Raw genomic sequence first — 15,385 nt, 5'->3', positions numbered from 1 at the left:
TCAGTGATCTTCATTGGGAACTAATAAATTTGACTAGGACCAGCCTAGCTAGGCCCTGTACCTGTTGCTGGTCATCACATTTGCATTTTCACCATATCATTTGTTTTCTTATTTTTTCCCGACTAATCTCCCCCTTAAAAACCAATTTGAAATATTCAGCACAAAAGAAAATATTGGAAACTGTATGAAGAGTGTTTCTATTATTTCCACTCATTACATATTTAATGCAGATTCTGTCCTCATTAAATGACACAAATTTTCAGCTTTTGAAATTTAGAATACTATGTAACATGAACTAGGCTTAATTGCTTTAAATCACATTTCAACAATATAAAATTATGTTCTAGAAATGGCCTTATCACACATAAGATGGCACGGAAGCATATTTCTTTGGTGGTGGTAATGTTTCAGCATCACAGGCATCTAATTCACTGTCATCTAGTTCACAGACTTTAACAGATGCATCTGACATTGAAGCATTGTCTGAATCTAATTCATCTAAGTACACATTTTCTGTATTTCTGTTTACAGCACCATAGTCACCACTTTCTAAAGCTACCCTAAATCCTCTACCACCTTGCTTAGGAAAACCGTAGGTATCATCATCTTCATCTGAAAACTCAGCCCAAGGTTTACCACTCTCTTGAGAATAATAAGGTGGTGGAGAACCATCTTTTTTCGAAAACTTTGGCTTTTCATTTACTCCAGTTGGGTTTGCAGTGTCTAAACTGGAACTATTCTCTAATTTGAATCTAGATGGCGAAGGAATCAAACTAGGAATATTTTGATCATGTTTTAAGTTCGAACTTCCAGTAGAGTCAGGTACAAGCTCGATTTGGCTAACAACACTATTGGAATCTGTGCTTTGAACGCTAGATGAATCTTGACCTTCAGTTGGAGATTCATCTATAAAATTGTTGTTCACACATTCATCAGGAGTTGCCCAATCTGATATGTCCCAGTGATATCCTGAAATACAATTGTAATAATGATAAGGAAAAATTATAGTTCCCATACATATTCAGAATTTTTATTGTATTAATTCACATAAGAGTACTTAGAATTTAATTTAAAAAAAAAAAATAAATAAAATCATAGCTTCTTGAATGAAAGATTCAACACTTATGAAACATTAATTCTGAAACTGAAATAAAGAACAGTTTACATATGTGATTTTGGAACAGGATCACAGACACACTTTGTCATAAGTTGTGAAGTTGTGACAAAGATAGCTTTAAAAAAAAACTTGACCTTTTACCATTTACATATTTTTTAATTTCAAGATTTTATATCTGTGTTTCAAACATTGAAATCTGTACAGTCATGCAAAAAATGAATAAATAAAAATAGTAAAACTAAAATTGAAAAACTTGTAATTTAAATATTTACACTACAGATACATTAAATGTCAATATAAGAGGAATAACTTTCTTTTATAAAATGCTCGCTAAAAATTTCGTTAAGAGATTGCCTTTCAAGTCAAAAAGAGCATCAAATTAAACAATTAAATGGCAAAATATTGCAAAATGACCTGTTCTTTATCACAGATTTGCAACCATCATTAATTTTTTTACACCAATTTCTGTGCAATTCAATTCAGTGGTGGCTTTGGATTAAACTAAAAAAAATCCAACTTTAAAGGTTAAAAAGTATTTTTGATAATTTTGCTTATTTGTTTTTAGTATTCTTGGTTCTTAGAAAAAATAAGAAACTTATTATTATGTGTTAAATTTATTAAAAAGCACGGTACACCAATTTCTGTGCAGTTTGATTCAGTTGTGGCTTAACATTTAAATTGCATTCCAATAAGAATTTTGAAGTTAGTGCCTAGTTACAATGAATAGATTCTTATCAGAAATGTTCTTCTACAATTGAAAGAAAGACAAGAATTGATATTGATCGATGTTTTACTTGTTTTCCTTAAAAAGCATTGTACTAGGTTATGCTTTGTATAATATACTAGTGAATGGTAGTACATTCTGTGGCAGTATAAAGAAAATGATTATCTGAAAAAATGATTAACCACATGCATTGTTCATAATGTACCACAAGCATTATTAAACGAAAGAATAAACAATACTAAAAGCAACATTGATTAAGCAAAAAATAAATAAATAATGAACAAAAGTTATATTCCAGATACAACTTAATTTGTACATGCATTGGTTACTTTCATAGAAATTTATAAAATGCTTGGATCATTTATCACTGAAAAGATCTTTTTTCATCCCTCATTTTATTGATAAAAATTTATTTCTCAAAATTTGTTCCAATAATTATTTTTCTCTGAATTCCTTTCACTTTCTACCAAGATATTTCTACCAATTCAATTTTCCTACAGAGAATTCCTTCCCAAATTACTGAAATCTGATGCAACCAAATGTATGTCTATACATTCAGTGCTAACCCATACATTTATAATGATCATATTTGCAAAGCTCTGTTTTAGAGTGACCATCTATTAAAGCTTGACCACAGAGATATGGCAGATGACCTTGAAGCAAAAACATCATTTATAATATGTTGTTTGTCAATATTTTGTAATAAATAAGCTCAGCAAGAGCACGCATCTTACTAATCGGCACTTTCTGGCTGATTCTACCAATTACAAATGATACAAATGACTTTCTGCTTCAAGGTCATTTGCCATCTCTCCATGGTAAAGCATTAGTTTAATTTTATGTTTTCATTTGACATTACTATGCCCAGTTCAATCACAAAAGCTCTGTGTCAGTGTTTAAAAATATACTGAAAAGCCCAACTTATAGTACTTTAATGCTTCTATAAGTGCTGCTGCAATTCAAAAGTTTAATATGTTGTTCTTTGTAAAATGTAAAGTGGATTCAATTTAAAATTTTTGTATTATTTAAATTCTTTTGTAGTTATAATTTTAATAACATAGCTCATTCTTAAAAGCAACTCTCCAAACCAAAAAGCAAATACCAACATTTTCAGCTATCATTACATGTTTACAGCTTATGGTGTAATGATTGGCACAGTATTGTATAGAAGAAAAGTAAACCCTCATTAATCAGGACACTATTAAAACAGACTTCGCATAATCTGAACAGCCATTTAGCTGTACAAACTGTGACAATAAAAGGATCAGTTTGTGTAATAATGTACTTTTGAAAGTTATATTTTTATAGCCTATGCATGTTACCTAAAGAATGGCAGGGTGTGGACATAACTTCTAAAAGTGATAGATTTTAGCCTTTAACATTAGGGATAATAGAAAAGAATTCAAAGCAAATGGATTTTAAAGCTGGACTAAGGAAGTAGCAAGAGAGAAGAAAAACCGTAGTTTTTCTATGAGAGGAAAAGAACATTATTGAGCCTTTTATTAGATTGACGAAAAATACACAAAACCTTTAAAGTACAGTCGGACCTCCATATATCGAAGTAGCAAATTGCCGGAAAAAAAAATCGATATATAGAAATTTCGATATACAGAAAAGATCTTATTTTATCGTACAAATCTCCTAAATCACTAAAATTAAAGCTAATTTTCTTGCATGAAACCCAATTTCTAATTGATACGAGCATCGGATTAAACGAAAGTTAATAACTGAAAAATTAACAGAAATTACATTTTTGGACCTTCATACATCTTTATTCTTCGGCAGTTCAACATAGGGGGATTTTCGTATTGACAATGTAATCGAGAGAAAAGTAAAAAATCAATCTACTTAACTTGAATGATTTTTACTGAAGCTGAAAAGACTGGGAATGATAATCAACAGACAAAAAGGATAACTTGAAACTGATTTTACAGTGTTACTGGTTACAACTAAGATTTGAAATAAACTTGAGGGAATGTAAGAACTCCAGAACGAAACAACGACCTATCTACACACCCCTCAAACCCAGATTTCTTATGAGTTTCTTAGCAACCTTTAGTAAACATAATTTTCTCCCCTAACCTTCATTTCTCATCAGACAAACAGTCTAAAGTGGACAAAAAAAAATCTACGAATGCCTCGAAAAAATTTCGATATATAGAGATTTTTTCGATAGATAGAAACAATTTTTCTATGTAATGAACATTGAAATTTGCTGAGATTTCGATATGTGGAAGTTCGATATATGGAGGCTCGACTGTATACAAAAAATTAGATAACGCTCTTCCTTGTTTGAATCGTAGGGATTAGCTGCCAGAATCATCTTTGCAGAAAGTACAATTGTTCAAATTGTTATTCAGAAAGTAAGCAAACTCTTATTGGAAAGTTATAGAATGAAATAAAAAAGTAAATGAAGTATTTTTTCCCTAAGATTTTAGCCTCGTCTTGTCTGTCAATAATTCAAAATTACATTCATTGAATTTAATTAAAAACAACAAACTATTAACTAGTTACATACCAAACCCAGTGGTATGGCATACCCACTGGGCCCATCTCAGTCTTCCTGACCAAGGCCTCTGGGGTGCTAGGCAGATGTTCCAGTTAGGTGGTCAGTCAAGCCCCCAGGGTTTAGTTCCCAAGCCTACTTGCTACTCATTTTATCGACACAATGAAAGAATGAACTGCTGAATCAACCATGCCTGACCCGGAAATAGAACACAGGCCTTTGGCATGGGAGCCCGAAGTGCTGCCACTGAGCCACTGGGCTTCAGTTTATTAAATATGTAACTTTATAAAAATATTGTTTAACTAGGCACTTTTAAACTAATCTGGTTAAGATGTCTATTCGGTTATGGCTACACTCTATAGGCAGTCCCTATAGTGATGCAATAACGAAGTTTGACTGTAGTCAACAGTTGCAATTCTATTGAATTCCATTCAAACAAAATTCTTGCAACAACAAATAAAATGTGTGTAACAAGATATTACTGTATAGTAAACATAATACAACTCATGATTTTATGCAATTTATAAGCTAAAAAGAAATAGTTTTCTATAACGCAGTTTTTTTTCGTAAAGAAGAAACGGCAAGTTTTTTTTTAAATGTTGAATTTATACTATATGCCAAGTGCCTTTAATATTAAAATGTTTTTTCTCACTAAATTCTACTTACTTTCTTTTACTACAAGATTGCATGCCAAACTACCCAATATGCAAAATGCTGAGAATATGCAAATCCTAGGTACTTTGTTTCATTTTATTCTTTCTAACTTTAATCTGTTCAACCATGCTTGTTTTCAGCAGCTTGGTTGAGTCTATAGCCCTGTGGCAGAATTTTATTTTACTTTCTGCAACATATTTTTTGGACTTAGTTTATTTCTGCAAGAATGCTCCGTGAAGTGAAAAATGAACTAATGGACAAACTTATGTGCAATTCACTTCGAAAGTGAAAAATTTATTTATTTATTAACAAATTTTGAACAACTTCTTGTTTAAGTTAATTCCTTTATACAAAAACAAAATACATTAAAGCTCAGTATCGGGGCTTCCAACAGATTTTTAGTTTTTGCTAGAGAAAAAAAAGAGATCTTGAGCTAAATCTTTATGATTAAATATATTAACACCATGGTAACAACAGCAATTGGTAAGTGGAGACAAAAGAAAAATCTAACCAAAAGCAATGCAAATTATTGTGCTAATTTATGTAATGCTAATGCAAATTAATATGTTATAGCAGGGGGTGGTTGCTTAAACAGAGATGCCACTTGTTTTCAGTCTAAACTTCTTAGCATTATGAACAATTTCATTTAGAATACATTTATACATGGTTATTTCAGTTTCATCTGCGGAAAGATCAGGTTTTATTTTTTTCAAACGCGGAACTAAATTGTAACAAAATCCCGCATCTACTAATGCAAACACCGCAAAATTTAGCATGCTCCCTAACCGCACTGACCTCTAGCAGTTTTCCTAAAATTTGTCTTCAAGCATTGCAGGGCAAAAACGCCGGTTGGCACACTACTCTTTCAAGGCACTATAGTTGAGTCTGCTGTCATTTCTGAAGTTTCAGCCAGTTGCTTGTTTAGGGTTTATTTTGTTTATCTCTTAATAGAATGCTAGGGCTCATGTTTTGGATTTAAATCTTTGAGAAGGTCTCTTGTTATTTGGTATGTTGATAACAGTACAGCCAATTAGTTTTCTTTAATGTAATTCTATGAGCTGTTTACATAATTTTATATATATTCCAAAGCTTATTTGTGTTTATTGGACATTCTTCATGTTTATATCCCCTGTAAATAGTTTTAGCCATAAACTAATAGCCATACTATAATAAATAACTTTTTTTTTCTTAGGCTCTTTTATTGTTACCCAAGCAAAAGATAATAATTTCTTTATAAATAGTCTACTTACTGGTTTAAACTCTAATTTTTCAAGCAAAGTTCATGCCTTGCACTAAAGTTAAATGCCAATAAGTGCTTAGAACTTAACAAAAAACTGTTATGCTGAGCATTTTTTGGCCCAAATTTAACATTAAATTTCCTTTTAGCATTTTTAAGTTAAAAGACATCACTTAGCCATGCATGCCACGATGAAATAATCTTACCCTGTACCGATGCTTCCCTAGGAGGTGGGGGGAGGAGTATCCTGTTTATTTTCAAACTTATTTTCAGGGCCTAAATAATGAAATTAAATATTTTTTTGAGTATATTCCACACAAATATGTTCAATAATAGTCCAAACAGGAATTTAAATTACAATAAGAAGCTTCAAATTGTAAGCTACCAACATTCATAAGAAAAGTAACCCAAAATTCAAAAATTGAGAAATTCCAATAGAAACTTAATAACACAGTTAAAATTTCAACAACGGTTAATTTAGAGTACAAATTAGAAAAAGATATATTTTACACAACTAATTTTCTTTTAATACTTAAAATAAAATTCTTTTAAATTTTCTTTCAAAGAAAACTTGATTAGTTCTGAGTAAGAAAAACATCCCAATCAAGAATCAGATCTTAAGGATGAGACCTGGGAAGGATACAAACTATCATTTTAGAGGCATCACAGAAGAATGAGCCCCCCTTCCCTCGTACAAACCAACCTACGGTTTGGGGTGCAAAAAATTTCTGCACTGCTTGGGTGTCGATAAAAAACACGAACTATTCATTCAACATACAAAACAATGATGTACTTAAAAAAATTCCGTTCACAATCATATCAAGATGGCTTCTTTAATACTAACTAAGGGAAAAAATAGTTTATACTTGTTCCTTTAAGATAAAAAAAAATTAAACATTTTTCTTTTACCTTTTGATGAAATAAAAATTCAAAAATGCAGCTTGCGGTATTAAGTTTAGAGAAAACACCAGTTTTGTTCATTTATTTATGAAAGAAGGAGAGACTTTTCCCGAGAAATGCAATGTTTTAAATTTTAGTTATCTTAAATGTAAAGTACGGTTTTATTTACATTTAATTTTTCAGGGAAAAAATTGTGATGTATCCAAATAAGTTATTAATGCAATGAGGGGTTTCTGTATTTATTTAATTTTTGCTTAAAATATGAACACAAATGTGATCATACATAAAAACATTAATTTATACTTCAATATTTAAAAAGTAAACATTAGTAAAGTCAATAGAAGTGTTCATTTACTTTTTTGTAGTGCATTTCTTTGAAAGTACATTATAAAAACAACAACATGCCGGTCATTCCATAAAAATGTCAACCTCAAACTTTTTTTCTTCACAAAGCCCTAATTGTGACCTAAATTTTCATTCAGCATAGGTTCGAGTATAAAAACCAGTAACAGTTGACAAAAATTCCATTTGGTGCTTTTCTTCTGGCTCGAAACATACAAGGTTGTATAAACAAGGCTTTGCATATGCAAAAACCCACGTCTTAAGTTTTAGATGTTGGACCAATACAATTGACTATTCTTTTTAACCTATATTATAAGATAGGGGAAGCTGCTGTACCCACAGACAAAATTTACTTTTCAATTTTTGCTGGTCTCTGTGAATCGATAATCGATCTGTAAAATTTTCTGGCAGAATCTACAACTTGTCATCTAATTTGGCAATTTTTTCCGGTGAAAATCTCAAAGCTTTCAACTGCAAAAAAAAGTTCTTTAAAATCGCCTTTTTTGTCCATGGGTACAACACCCCATTTACCCCACGTACATTGGCCTTTGTGCCGATGGACATATAAAAAATAATAAATAGGTCTGGGGAACTCAGTTATACTCAGTACATTTTCAAAGGCCGTTTTATATTGAAATACTTCAAACATCCATTAAAAATGACAGTAAACCAAAAATCCAACAAAAATCAAACTTTGAAAATTAACAGAATACCTAAGGTTTTTTCCCTTTTTTAAATTATCCTTAATTTTTAATATCAGTGAACTCTTTAAAAAATACTACTCTTAAGAGAGCCCAATAAGTTTTTAAACAAAAAATTAACTAAACACATGACTAGCATGGCTATTTATGTACTTATATAATGATTTCAATTTATGTGAAAATTAAAACCTTTAACAAAATTAACCCACTACAAAAAATTCAGTTTAGATTAATCCAACAAAAACCCAGAAAAGTCGACTTCAAATGAAAACAGCTGAGATTGACGGTGTAGATCCTACAAAAGGTGGGGGTTACTTTAACACTATATCTTCAAGCCCTACTTCAAATTCATCATCATTGTTGAAAGTAAATTCTGGATGTTGATGACAATGCACCATTTTGAGGTACTTCACATTTTAAGAAGACTCAGGTGTAACTCAAAGTCACTAAAAATTGCAGTTTGTAAATACACATGGTTATGTGTCCTAGGGTACAAAAGTAGGCCATTTTGCTTTTGCAAGCCAGTGATATGGACAAGACCACAGTTTCACAACATTAAAAATCAGAAGCAACACCTTCAAAACATAGGGAAACATTATGCCTACAACTATAATGAATAACACAATCTATGACATACAAAAAAAAAAAAAAAAAAAGAAAGAAAGAAAGAAAAAGAAATTGTACATGTGTTTTAATTTTACTTAGATCCTACTAAAACCGAAAAATAGTGATAGAATTTTACAGGTTTGTTTGATGGCGTTGAAACCTCCCGGAGAGGACTGAGAGACATACGTTAAACCCCCATCCGATCTCTCTTGACAATACTCAGAATTTCCTGACCAAGGTTTGCAGGTACAACCGTTCGTGGGTACAGCAGCTTCTTCTAAGTATTTTAATTAGTTTGATTATTTTACTGAAAATGTTTGCGTTAAGTTAGTCATGAAAATGTACTAATTTCTGTTTTAAAACTAAACTAGATAATTGTACCAGTCAACAATTTTTATTTTCTTACATCTGTATCATATATACTTAAAAAGTGCTAGTTATTTATTTTAAATACAGTAGCTAAAAAATAATTAATGCGACTAACATAGCATTTGAGCTAACATAATTGTTAGATGTGACTAACGTAACATTTTAGAAATGACCGCTATTATTTAAAACTTATTTCATTTAATGTACATTTTCATTAGGATTTTAAATAAGTAGACAGCCTACATTGACTAAAAAAATTAGGGTGAAAATATCTCTAGTAATGTTACAATGTAGACCCTTTGTCTGCTTAAAAAAGGCTTTTTTAAAGGTCTTTTGAACATTTTTTTTAATATTACATTTTAATTCAGAATATACAACACTATTCGTTTGATGAATCAGTAAACCTTGAAAAATAATGTGTCATTGAAAAAGTACTACGGAGTTTCTTATGACGATAACTAGTATATTGGCAGAATACTAGAATTTGGTGAAACTATCAACTTGTATGAAGTTAAGCTTTTAAAAGAGAGATATTTATGATTTAATTTGCCCAAAAATGATGGTATTCAGTTAGTAAAAAGTTTTTTTTTTTGGCACATTCAAATTGAGTAAATTAAACTTAATCCTTCCGTTAAATTTCTAACACTAATGTAGAAAAAAAAGTACAGAAAAAACCATAATGCAACATAAAAAGTTCTTAAAAAGTTTCAAAGTAATGTAAGTGCAAGAGATTAATAACGAAGAGTTTTTATGTGTGTGCTTTGCTTGTTATTCGAAGGTTACGTTAGTCACAAACAGTCTTTCGTAAAAGTACCACTAAGGACCCAAAAAAAAAAAAAAAAAAAAAAAAAGCTGTAATAAATACGTAGTATATTTTCTAAAATGGATTGTTTACCTTTTACAAATATATCCACCAATTTTAAATGCCTGTATAACTTTGAGAAAAATTTTACTCTTAACATAAGCATTGTTTCTCAAGGTTGCAAAATTGTTACATTAGTCACAATGCTTTTTTTGCTGAAAAAAATATCTATCAGTGATTATTTTGCTTCAAATTCTTGGTAGATATGAAAAAATAAGTTGCCTTTTACATTTCAAATCTGCATATTAAACCAAAAAAAATTGTTTTTACTTCAGGTTTTAAGTAAAAAGAGTTAGAAAATCAGCTGGGGGAATGTTATGTTAGTCACTCTGGAAGGACCCATGCTTGCATTATCAGGGAATACTTTTAACTATCATTCATGGAGTAAGCCTGATGATAACAGTTTTTACTTTTTTTATTATCAGGAATTAGAAGTAAATATTGGTCACATAACACATAAGTTTTAAAATAGAAAAGTTTAGAAGTGCAATATGACATTATTCAGTAATTTTTTTTTAAATATAAAGTTAAATGCAATCATGACAATTTATGCATTATATCTAGTTCAGTAAGAAACACATTAAAAGGTACTGCAACATCCAACCTTAGCTCAGGGATTAGAAACTGAGGGAGCAAGTCCAATCATTGGCTTAAGAAATGCTCAGGCAAAGATCTCAAGTGACATGGTTCAGATCTCAAGTCATGGTTCCCACTCATTTCAGGAAAACACGTTTTACCTGAAACGAGTGGAAGAAACCAGATTTCTTCCAATACTTTGCTTTCAAATATATCATGTGATTCGGAAGCTTTGGTTCAAGAGCTGCAGGCTTTACTAACCTTTTATTTCTTCTCAATGCATCCAACTAATAATCCAGAATTTGACTCCTAAAATTTTTCTTATTCTAACCTTAAAACAACTTTTTGGAAATTAAACACTTTGTGGATCAGGAGGAGTTACAAAACACACTTTTTCAATAATTTTGGCAAAATAACAAACAGTAGTACCCATGAATGATGCAAATCCATCATTTAAGGGGTCAGAAGCAGTTGTAATTCCCTGGCTTTGAGAAGTTAATACATCACACTTTCATCAAAGCTGGATAGCCTCAGATGATATAAAACAGTGTGTTTGTCCCCATAGAGTACATCAATGGATGTACTTTTTTTGATATAAAATGCATAGAGTATAATACCTTTCACCCCCTCCCTGGGAAAATTTCAAAGGAAGGGCCTGAAAGAATGTGCACTCCAGTGCCAAAAGGGATGAATGACTCAATATTTAGAGAGATTATGTTGAAGGGTAGGTGGAACAAAGTATTTAGCTTTTATACAATGCATTAAAGATTTTGTTGAATTATAATTGTCAGAGCAATTTTTTTCTTGTACCAATAAATATGAACTGCTTTCATTGAAGAGTACCACACGATACTTTGCAATATTCTGTACTCCCAGCTCTTAATGTGAAAAAATAAAATATTTTAAGAAACTAGTTAATTGAATATATATATTTTTTTATTTTACAGTGATACCTAACACTAAATAGTGGTGAATAAAAGAAATTATGGGAAAAAAAACAATTTTCTTGGAAATATTTGTAAATTCTTTGATTGAAATTACTGCCTTACATATCATTAAGCTAACATCTAAATAAACCACAAAAACATTTCAAGTTTTCTATAATGAAAAATATTACATATTTGGAAACATAATCAGTATCAGGATTTTATGTCACAAATCTCAAGCGAAGAGGACATCTGTTTAACAGTATAATTGAAATAGTAGCTATAGAGGAAATGAAGTTTCTTACCAGAAGTATCAACAACAGAATCAAAGGGTGTTACAGAATGATGTCTTTTACATTTATCTATTTCATCTGGCAAATTCACAACAACAGGATTCAGATCTATAAAAATCCATTGAAGTACATTATGATAGCAAGAAAAATATGAAACAAAGGCATAAAAAATGTGTATGAGAAGAAATATGTCTGACACAATTAAAAACTGAATCACAAACAGTTTCATTTTGAGCAATTTAATTTAAGCAGAGTTGTGTTCCTAGTACTGATGTCACTGGGTGCAAGAACTTGTAGTCACCCCTCCTGGTACATAATTGCTTTTAACACTGTATATAATGTAAGCTTTCAGAAGTTGAAAAGAAAAACTTATACTCTATTATATATTTGATGTAAAGAAAGTTTAAATTAAGTTTATTTAGTACGCACTGAAGTGGAACCAAACATTACTATAAATAAAGAGTGATTTTCTGTTTAACTTACCCTAAGTTGGCAACCCTTCTACACACACACACACAGAGATAAGTTTTTTTTTTTTCAGATGAGAAAGCTTGTTTTTTTTAAGAGCCAAATATTAGTACATAAATCATTAAATATTAGAAAAAATAATAAAATGATTACCTATTGTTAAACATGCATTTATTGTGAATCCTTTTTTTTTTTACATTGCAGCGGAACATACCAACTAAATCCATAAAGAAAATAGATAAACTTCATTTTATAACTCAGAGATGCATAAATTATTCGGGAAAAAAAGGGGATTTTTTCTTTTTTGGAATTTTAAACTAATTTATGAAATATTTTCTATTTATCATTCAACTTTACAATTTTTAAGTTTAAATACTGGCCCGATTTTACGGTTTACCTCCACAAAAATTGGACTAGCAAAATCAGTAGATTCAAAAAAATAATGTAATAAAAATGGTATCTTCACAAATATGGAAATTATTGCTCTGCTTAAAACAAAATGTACTAATGAAATAGAATGCTGTACCGATTAATCAGGGGTGATTGTGACCCCATGAAAAAATACCTGAACTTTTTTCCAAGAAGAAAAAGTGTTTTGATGGGCATACATATACACATTACGTGTATGCACACATTATTCATATACATAATTATTTGTTGGGGCTAAAACTCGAAGTTTTAATTCAGAGTTCGTACTCAGTTTCAGAAATAAAATGAAGGAGTTTTTAAAGGAGTAAAATGAGATTTTGAAGGAGTACTAATGGAGCGTCAGTAAATGATGTCGCACTATTTTTCAATATATTTGACCATCAGCACCCTTTATCACAAAGTCACACTTCACCCCAAAATTCTCCTCTTGTCACGTCATATTTTTTACAAACATATTGTTACAATAACTGTGTGATGTCATTTTTTGTCACCCTCTTTCTTCCCCTTGTCACAATTTCATGAGACCGTCTCCTCCTCAAAGCATGACATCACTTGTGGATGACCTTTTTTACAATATCATAACTGCAATTAACTAAACAATTGTTTTTTTTCTAACGCAATCACTTAATGTAGTACATTTACTTATGTAGTTTTAAATATTTAAATAATTAGACAACTTGACTTTTGCTGCTGAGAGTGTGGGAGGAAAAAACAATAATCATAAAACTTGAAAAAGTAGCCAAGCACCATTTAAGCATGTTTTACTTCACTTGGGAAATGTCTTAGTCTTCTAATAAAAATTTCACCGTCAACTTTTATGAATTAACTATGATCAATTTGTAAATCGAAAAAAATAAATGCACGAAATTACTATATTAAAATCGCCTTAAAAGACGAAGTTAGTTGTCAATCGAAGTATTTTAAGTTTCTGTTATAGAGGAAGATTATGTATCTCGAACTATATATATATAAAAGAAGGAGTTAAAACCAAAATGAAGGAGTTTGAAGGGCCCTTCAAAATTTTTTTATAAATGAAGGAGTATTGGAGGAGTTTTGAAGGAGCGTACGAACCCTGTAATTGGACTTAATATGTCCATGTGCATGGAGAGAATTAAATTCTTTTAATTTTTCTCATGTCTAAAAATTTTTCAAAGAATTTTTTTATTTTCCTCCATTGTATCTGAATCCTTAACCATTTATTACATTCATTTTCTAAAAGTGCATAAATATTTCAGAATTAAATAAGTTTGGGGCAAAAGGGGCAGAATGTATTATGATCACTGCGCAATAGGGCTAGGCGATATCCGAATTTTAATGCCACGATATATCGCTCTCCAAATATCGATATTTTCGATATATAAGTCGTTAAATTCAACATTTAATGGGGGGGGGGGGGGACTGTAAAGCCTAATACATAAGCATCTACAACAGAGAAAAGCCATAGGCCATCTTGGTGAATAAATATTTTAGCAATCTAATAATAGTTATAGCAAGGATTTTCATGTGTTTGTGTCGGGGGGGGGGGGGGGGGGGGGGCATGAAGCAGATTATACCACAGAAACTTTTGGAGAAATTAAGAAGAATTTAAGTCTTTTTATTAGTGGGTGGTAACTCTTGAGGGAAAAGGGGGCTTGGTAAAATTGAGGGGTGCCATCGCAGTCGGGGGGAATGGGCAACCCTAGTTACATCATCTGCATATTAAGATATGCAACAGAGAAACGATATTAGACATCTTGAAAAGAAAATATTAAGGGGAAAAATATCAAGCAACGCTCCTTTCTCTTCTTATCTAGCCTTTATTCCATCTCTCACCCCAGCTGTTCTTCAATAATTACCATAGAAATTGCAAAACATGACGGTAGCTTACGCTTTATACCAAACGAAACGTCTTCAATTTGGACTTTCAGCGTTTCATTAAACATCGACCTAAATTTTACATAAGTTGGTTTTTCTGAAAATATAGGATGGTTCCGGTATTTTCGAAGATGAAGATACCGGAAATTAAGATGCAAATACCGGAAATCCGGTAAAATACCGGAACACAATCACCCCTGGATTAATACAAACATGGTATGAATATGACATTTATTTACTTGTTTGCATGTGAGAATTAAGCTTAAAAAAGTTTGGCACATTCAGAGTGATTGTGAAGCAATCTTTTAACATATGCTTGGTTCATCACTTTTCTGATTATTTCCTAAAATGTACAGAGTATAAAACCTACTGAGCTAGAGTACTAGGAATATTTTTGTTCCTTGTGGTTTCTTAGTTGCCCCCCCCCCCAGAAAAAAAATCAAGTTTGAAATTGAGACCCATTGCTGTGTTTGAAATTTGCCAGTGAAATGTTTTGCCATAGAATATTTCTTTGCTCCTTTGTTGAGTTTTTTTTTTCATCTTTCAATTCATCAGTTTTTTTTTTGTTTTTTTTTTAACTTATCAATGTAACCAAGAACACATACTTTAGATATTTGCTTCTCCAACTAAAATTAGGTTGAACTTCTTTTTTTGCTACAAATTCTAGAATGTTGACTATTTTCACAAAAATAGGCAGTAAGTGAAAATTACTGGACTGGCCCTTCTACGTACTTGTTGGCAGAAAAATGAGCCTCTTTAAATACAGTTGCTTGTGCCGCTGTATTTGGCAGTACATGCACCTGCGAACTAACTTTTTCTGC

At 31.1% G+C, this 15,385-nt stretch overlaps 1 protein-coding gene across 1 annotated transcript in view; it reads right to left on the bottom strand.

The window, feature by feature from the left end:
- Nucleotides 1–230: 230 nt before the first annotated feature.
- LOC129231593 (fat-like cadherin-related tumor suppressor homolog) overlaps nucleotides 231–15,385 on the bottom strand; it is a 354,750-nt gene continuing 339,595 nt past the window's right edge. Inside the window, 4 exon segments of the mRNA XM_054865953.1 lie at nucleotides 231–969; nucleotides 6,445–6,475; nucleotides 6,477–6,514; nucleotides 11,826–11,921. Of these exon segments, the coding sequence (XP_054721928.1) occupies nucleotides 359–969; nucleotides 6,445–6,475; nucleotides 6,477–6,514; nucleotides 11,826–11,921 (776 nt within the window). The 3' untranslated portion in view covers nucleotides 231–358.

The sequence above is a fragment of the Uloborus diversus genome, chromosome 10 (genome assembly GCF_026930045.1).
Source record: "Uloborus diversus isolate 005 chromosome 10, Udiv.v.3.1, whole genome shotgun sequence".
NCBI lineage: Eukaryota > Metazoa > Arthropoda > Arachnida > Araneae > Uloboridae > Uloborus > Uloborus diversus.
Note: the sequence above shows the minus strand (reverse complement) of the source record. Positions and strands in the feature narration are given on the sequence as shown.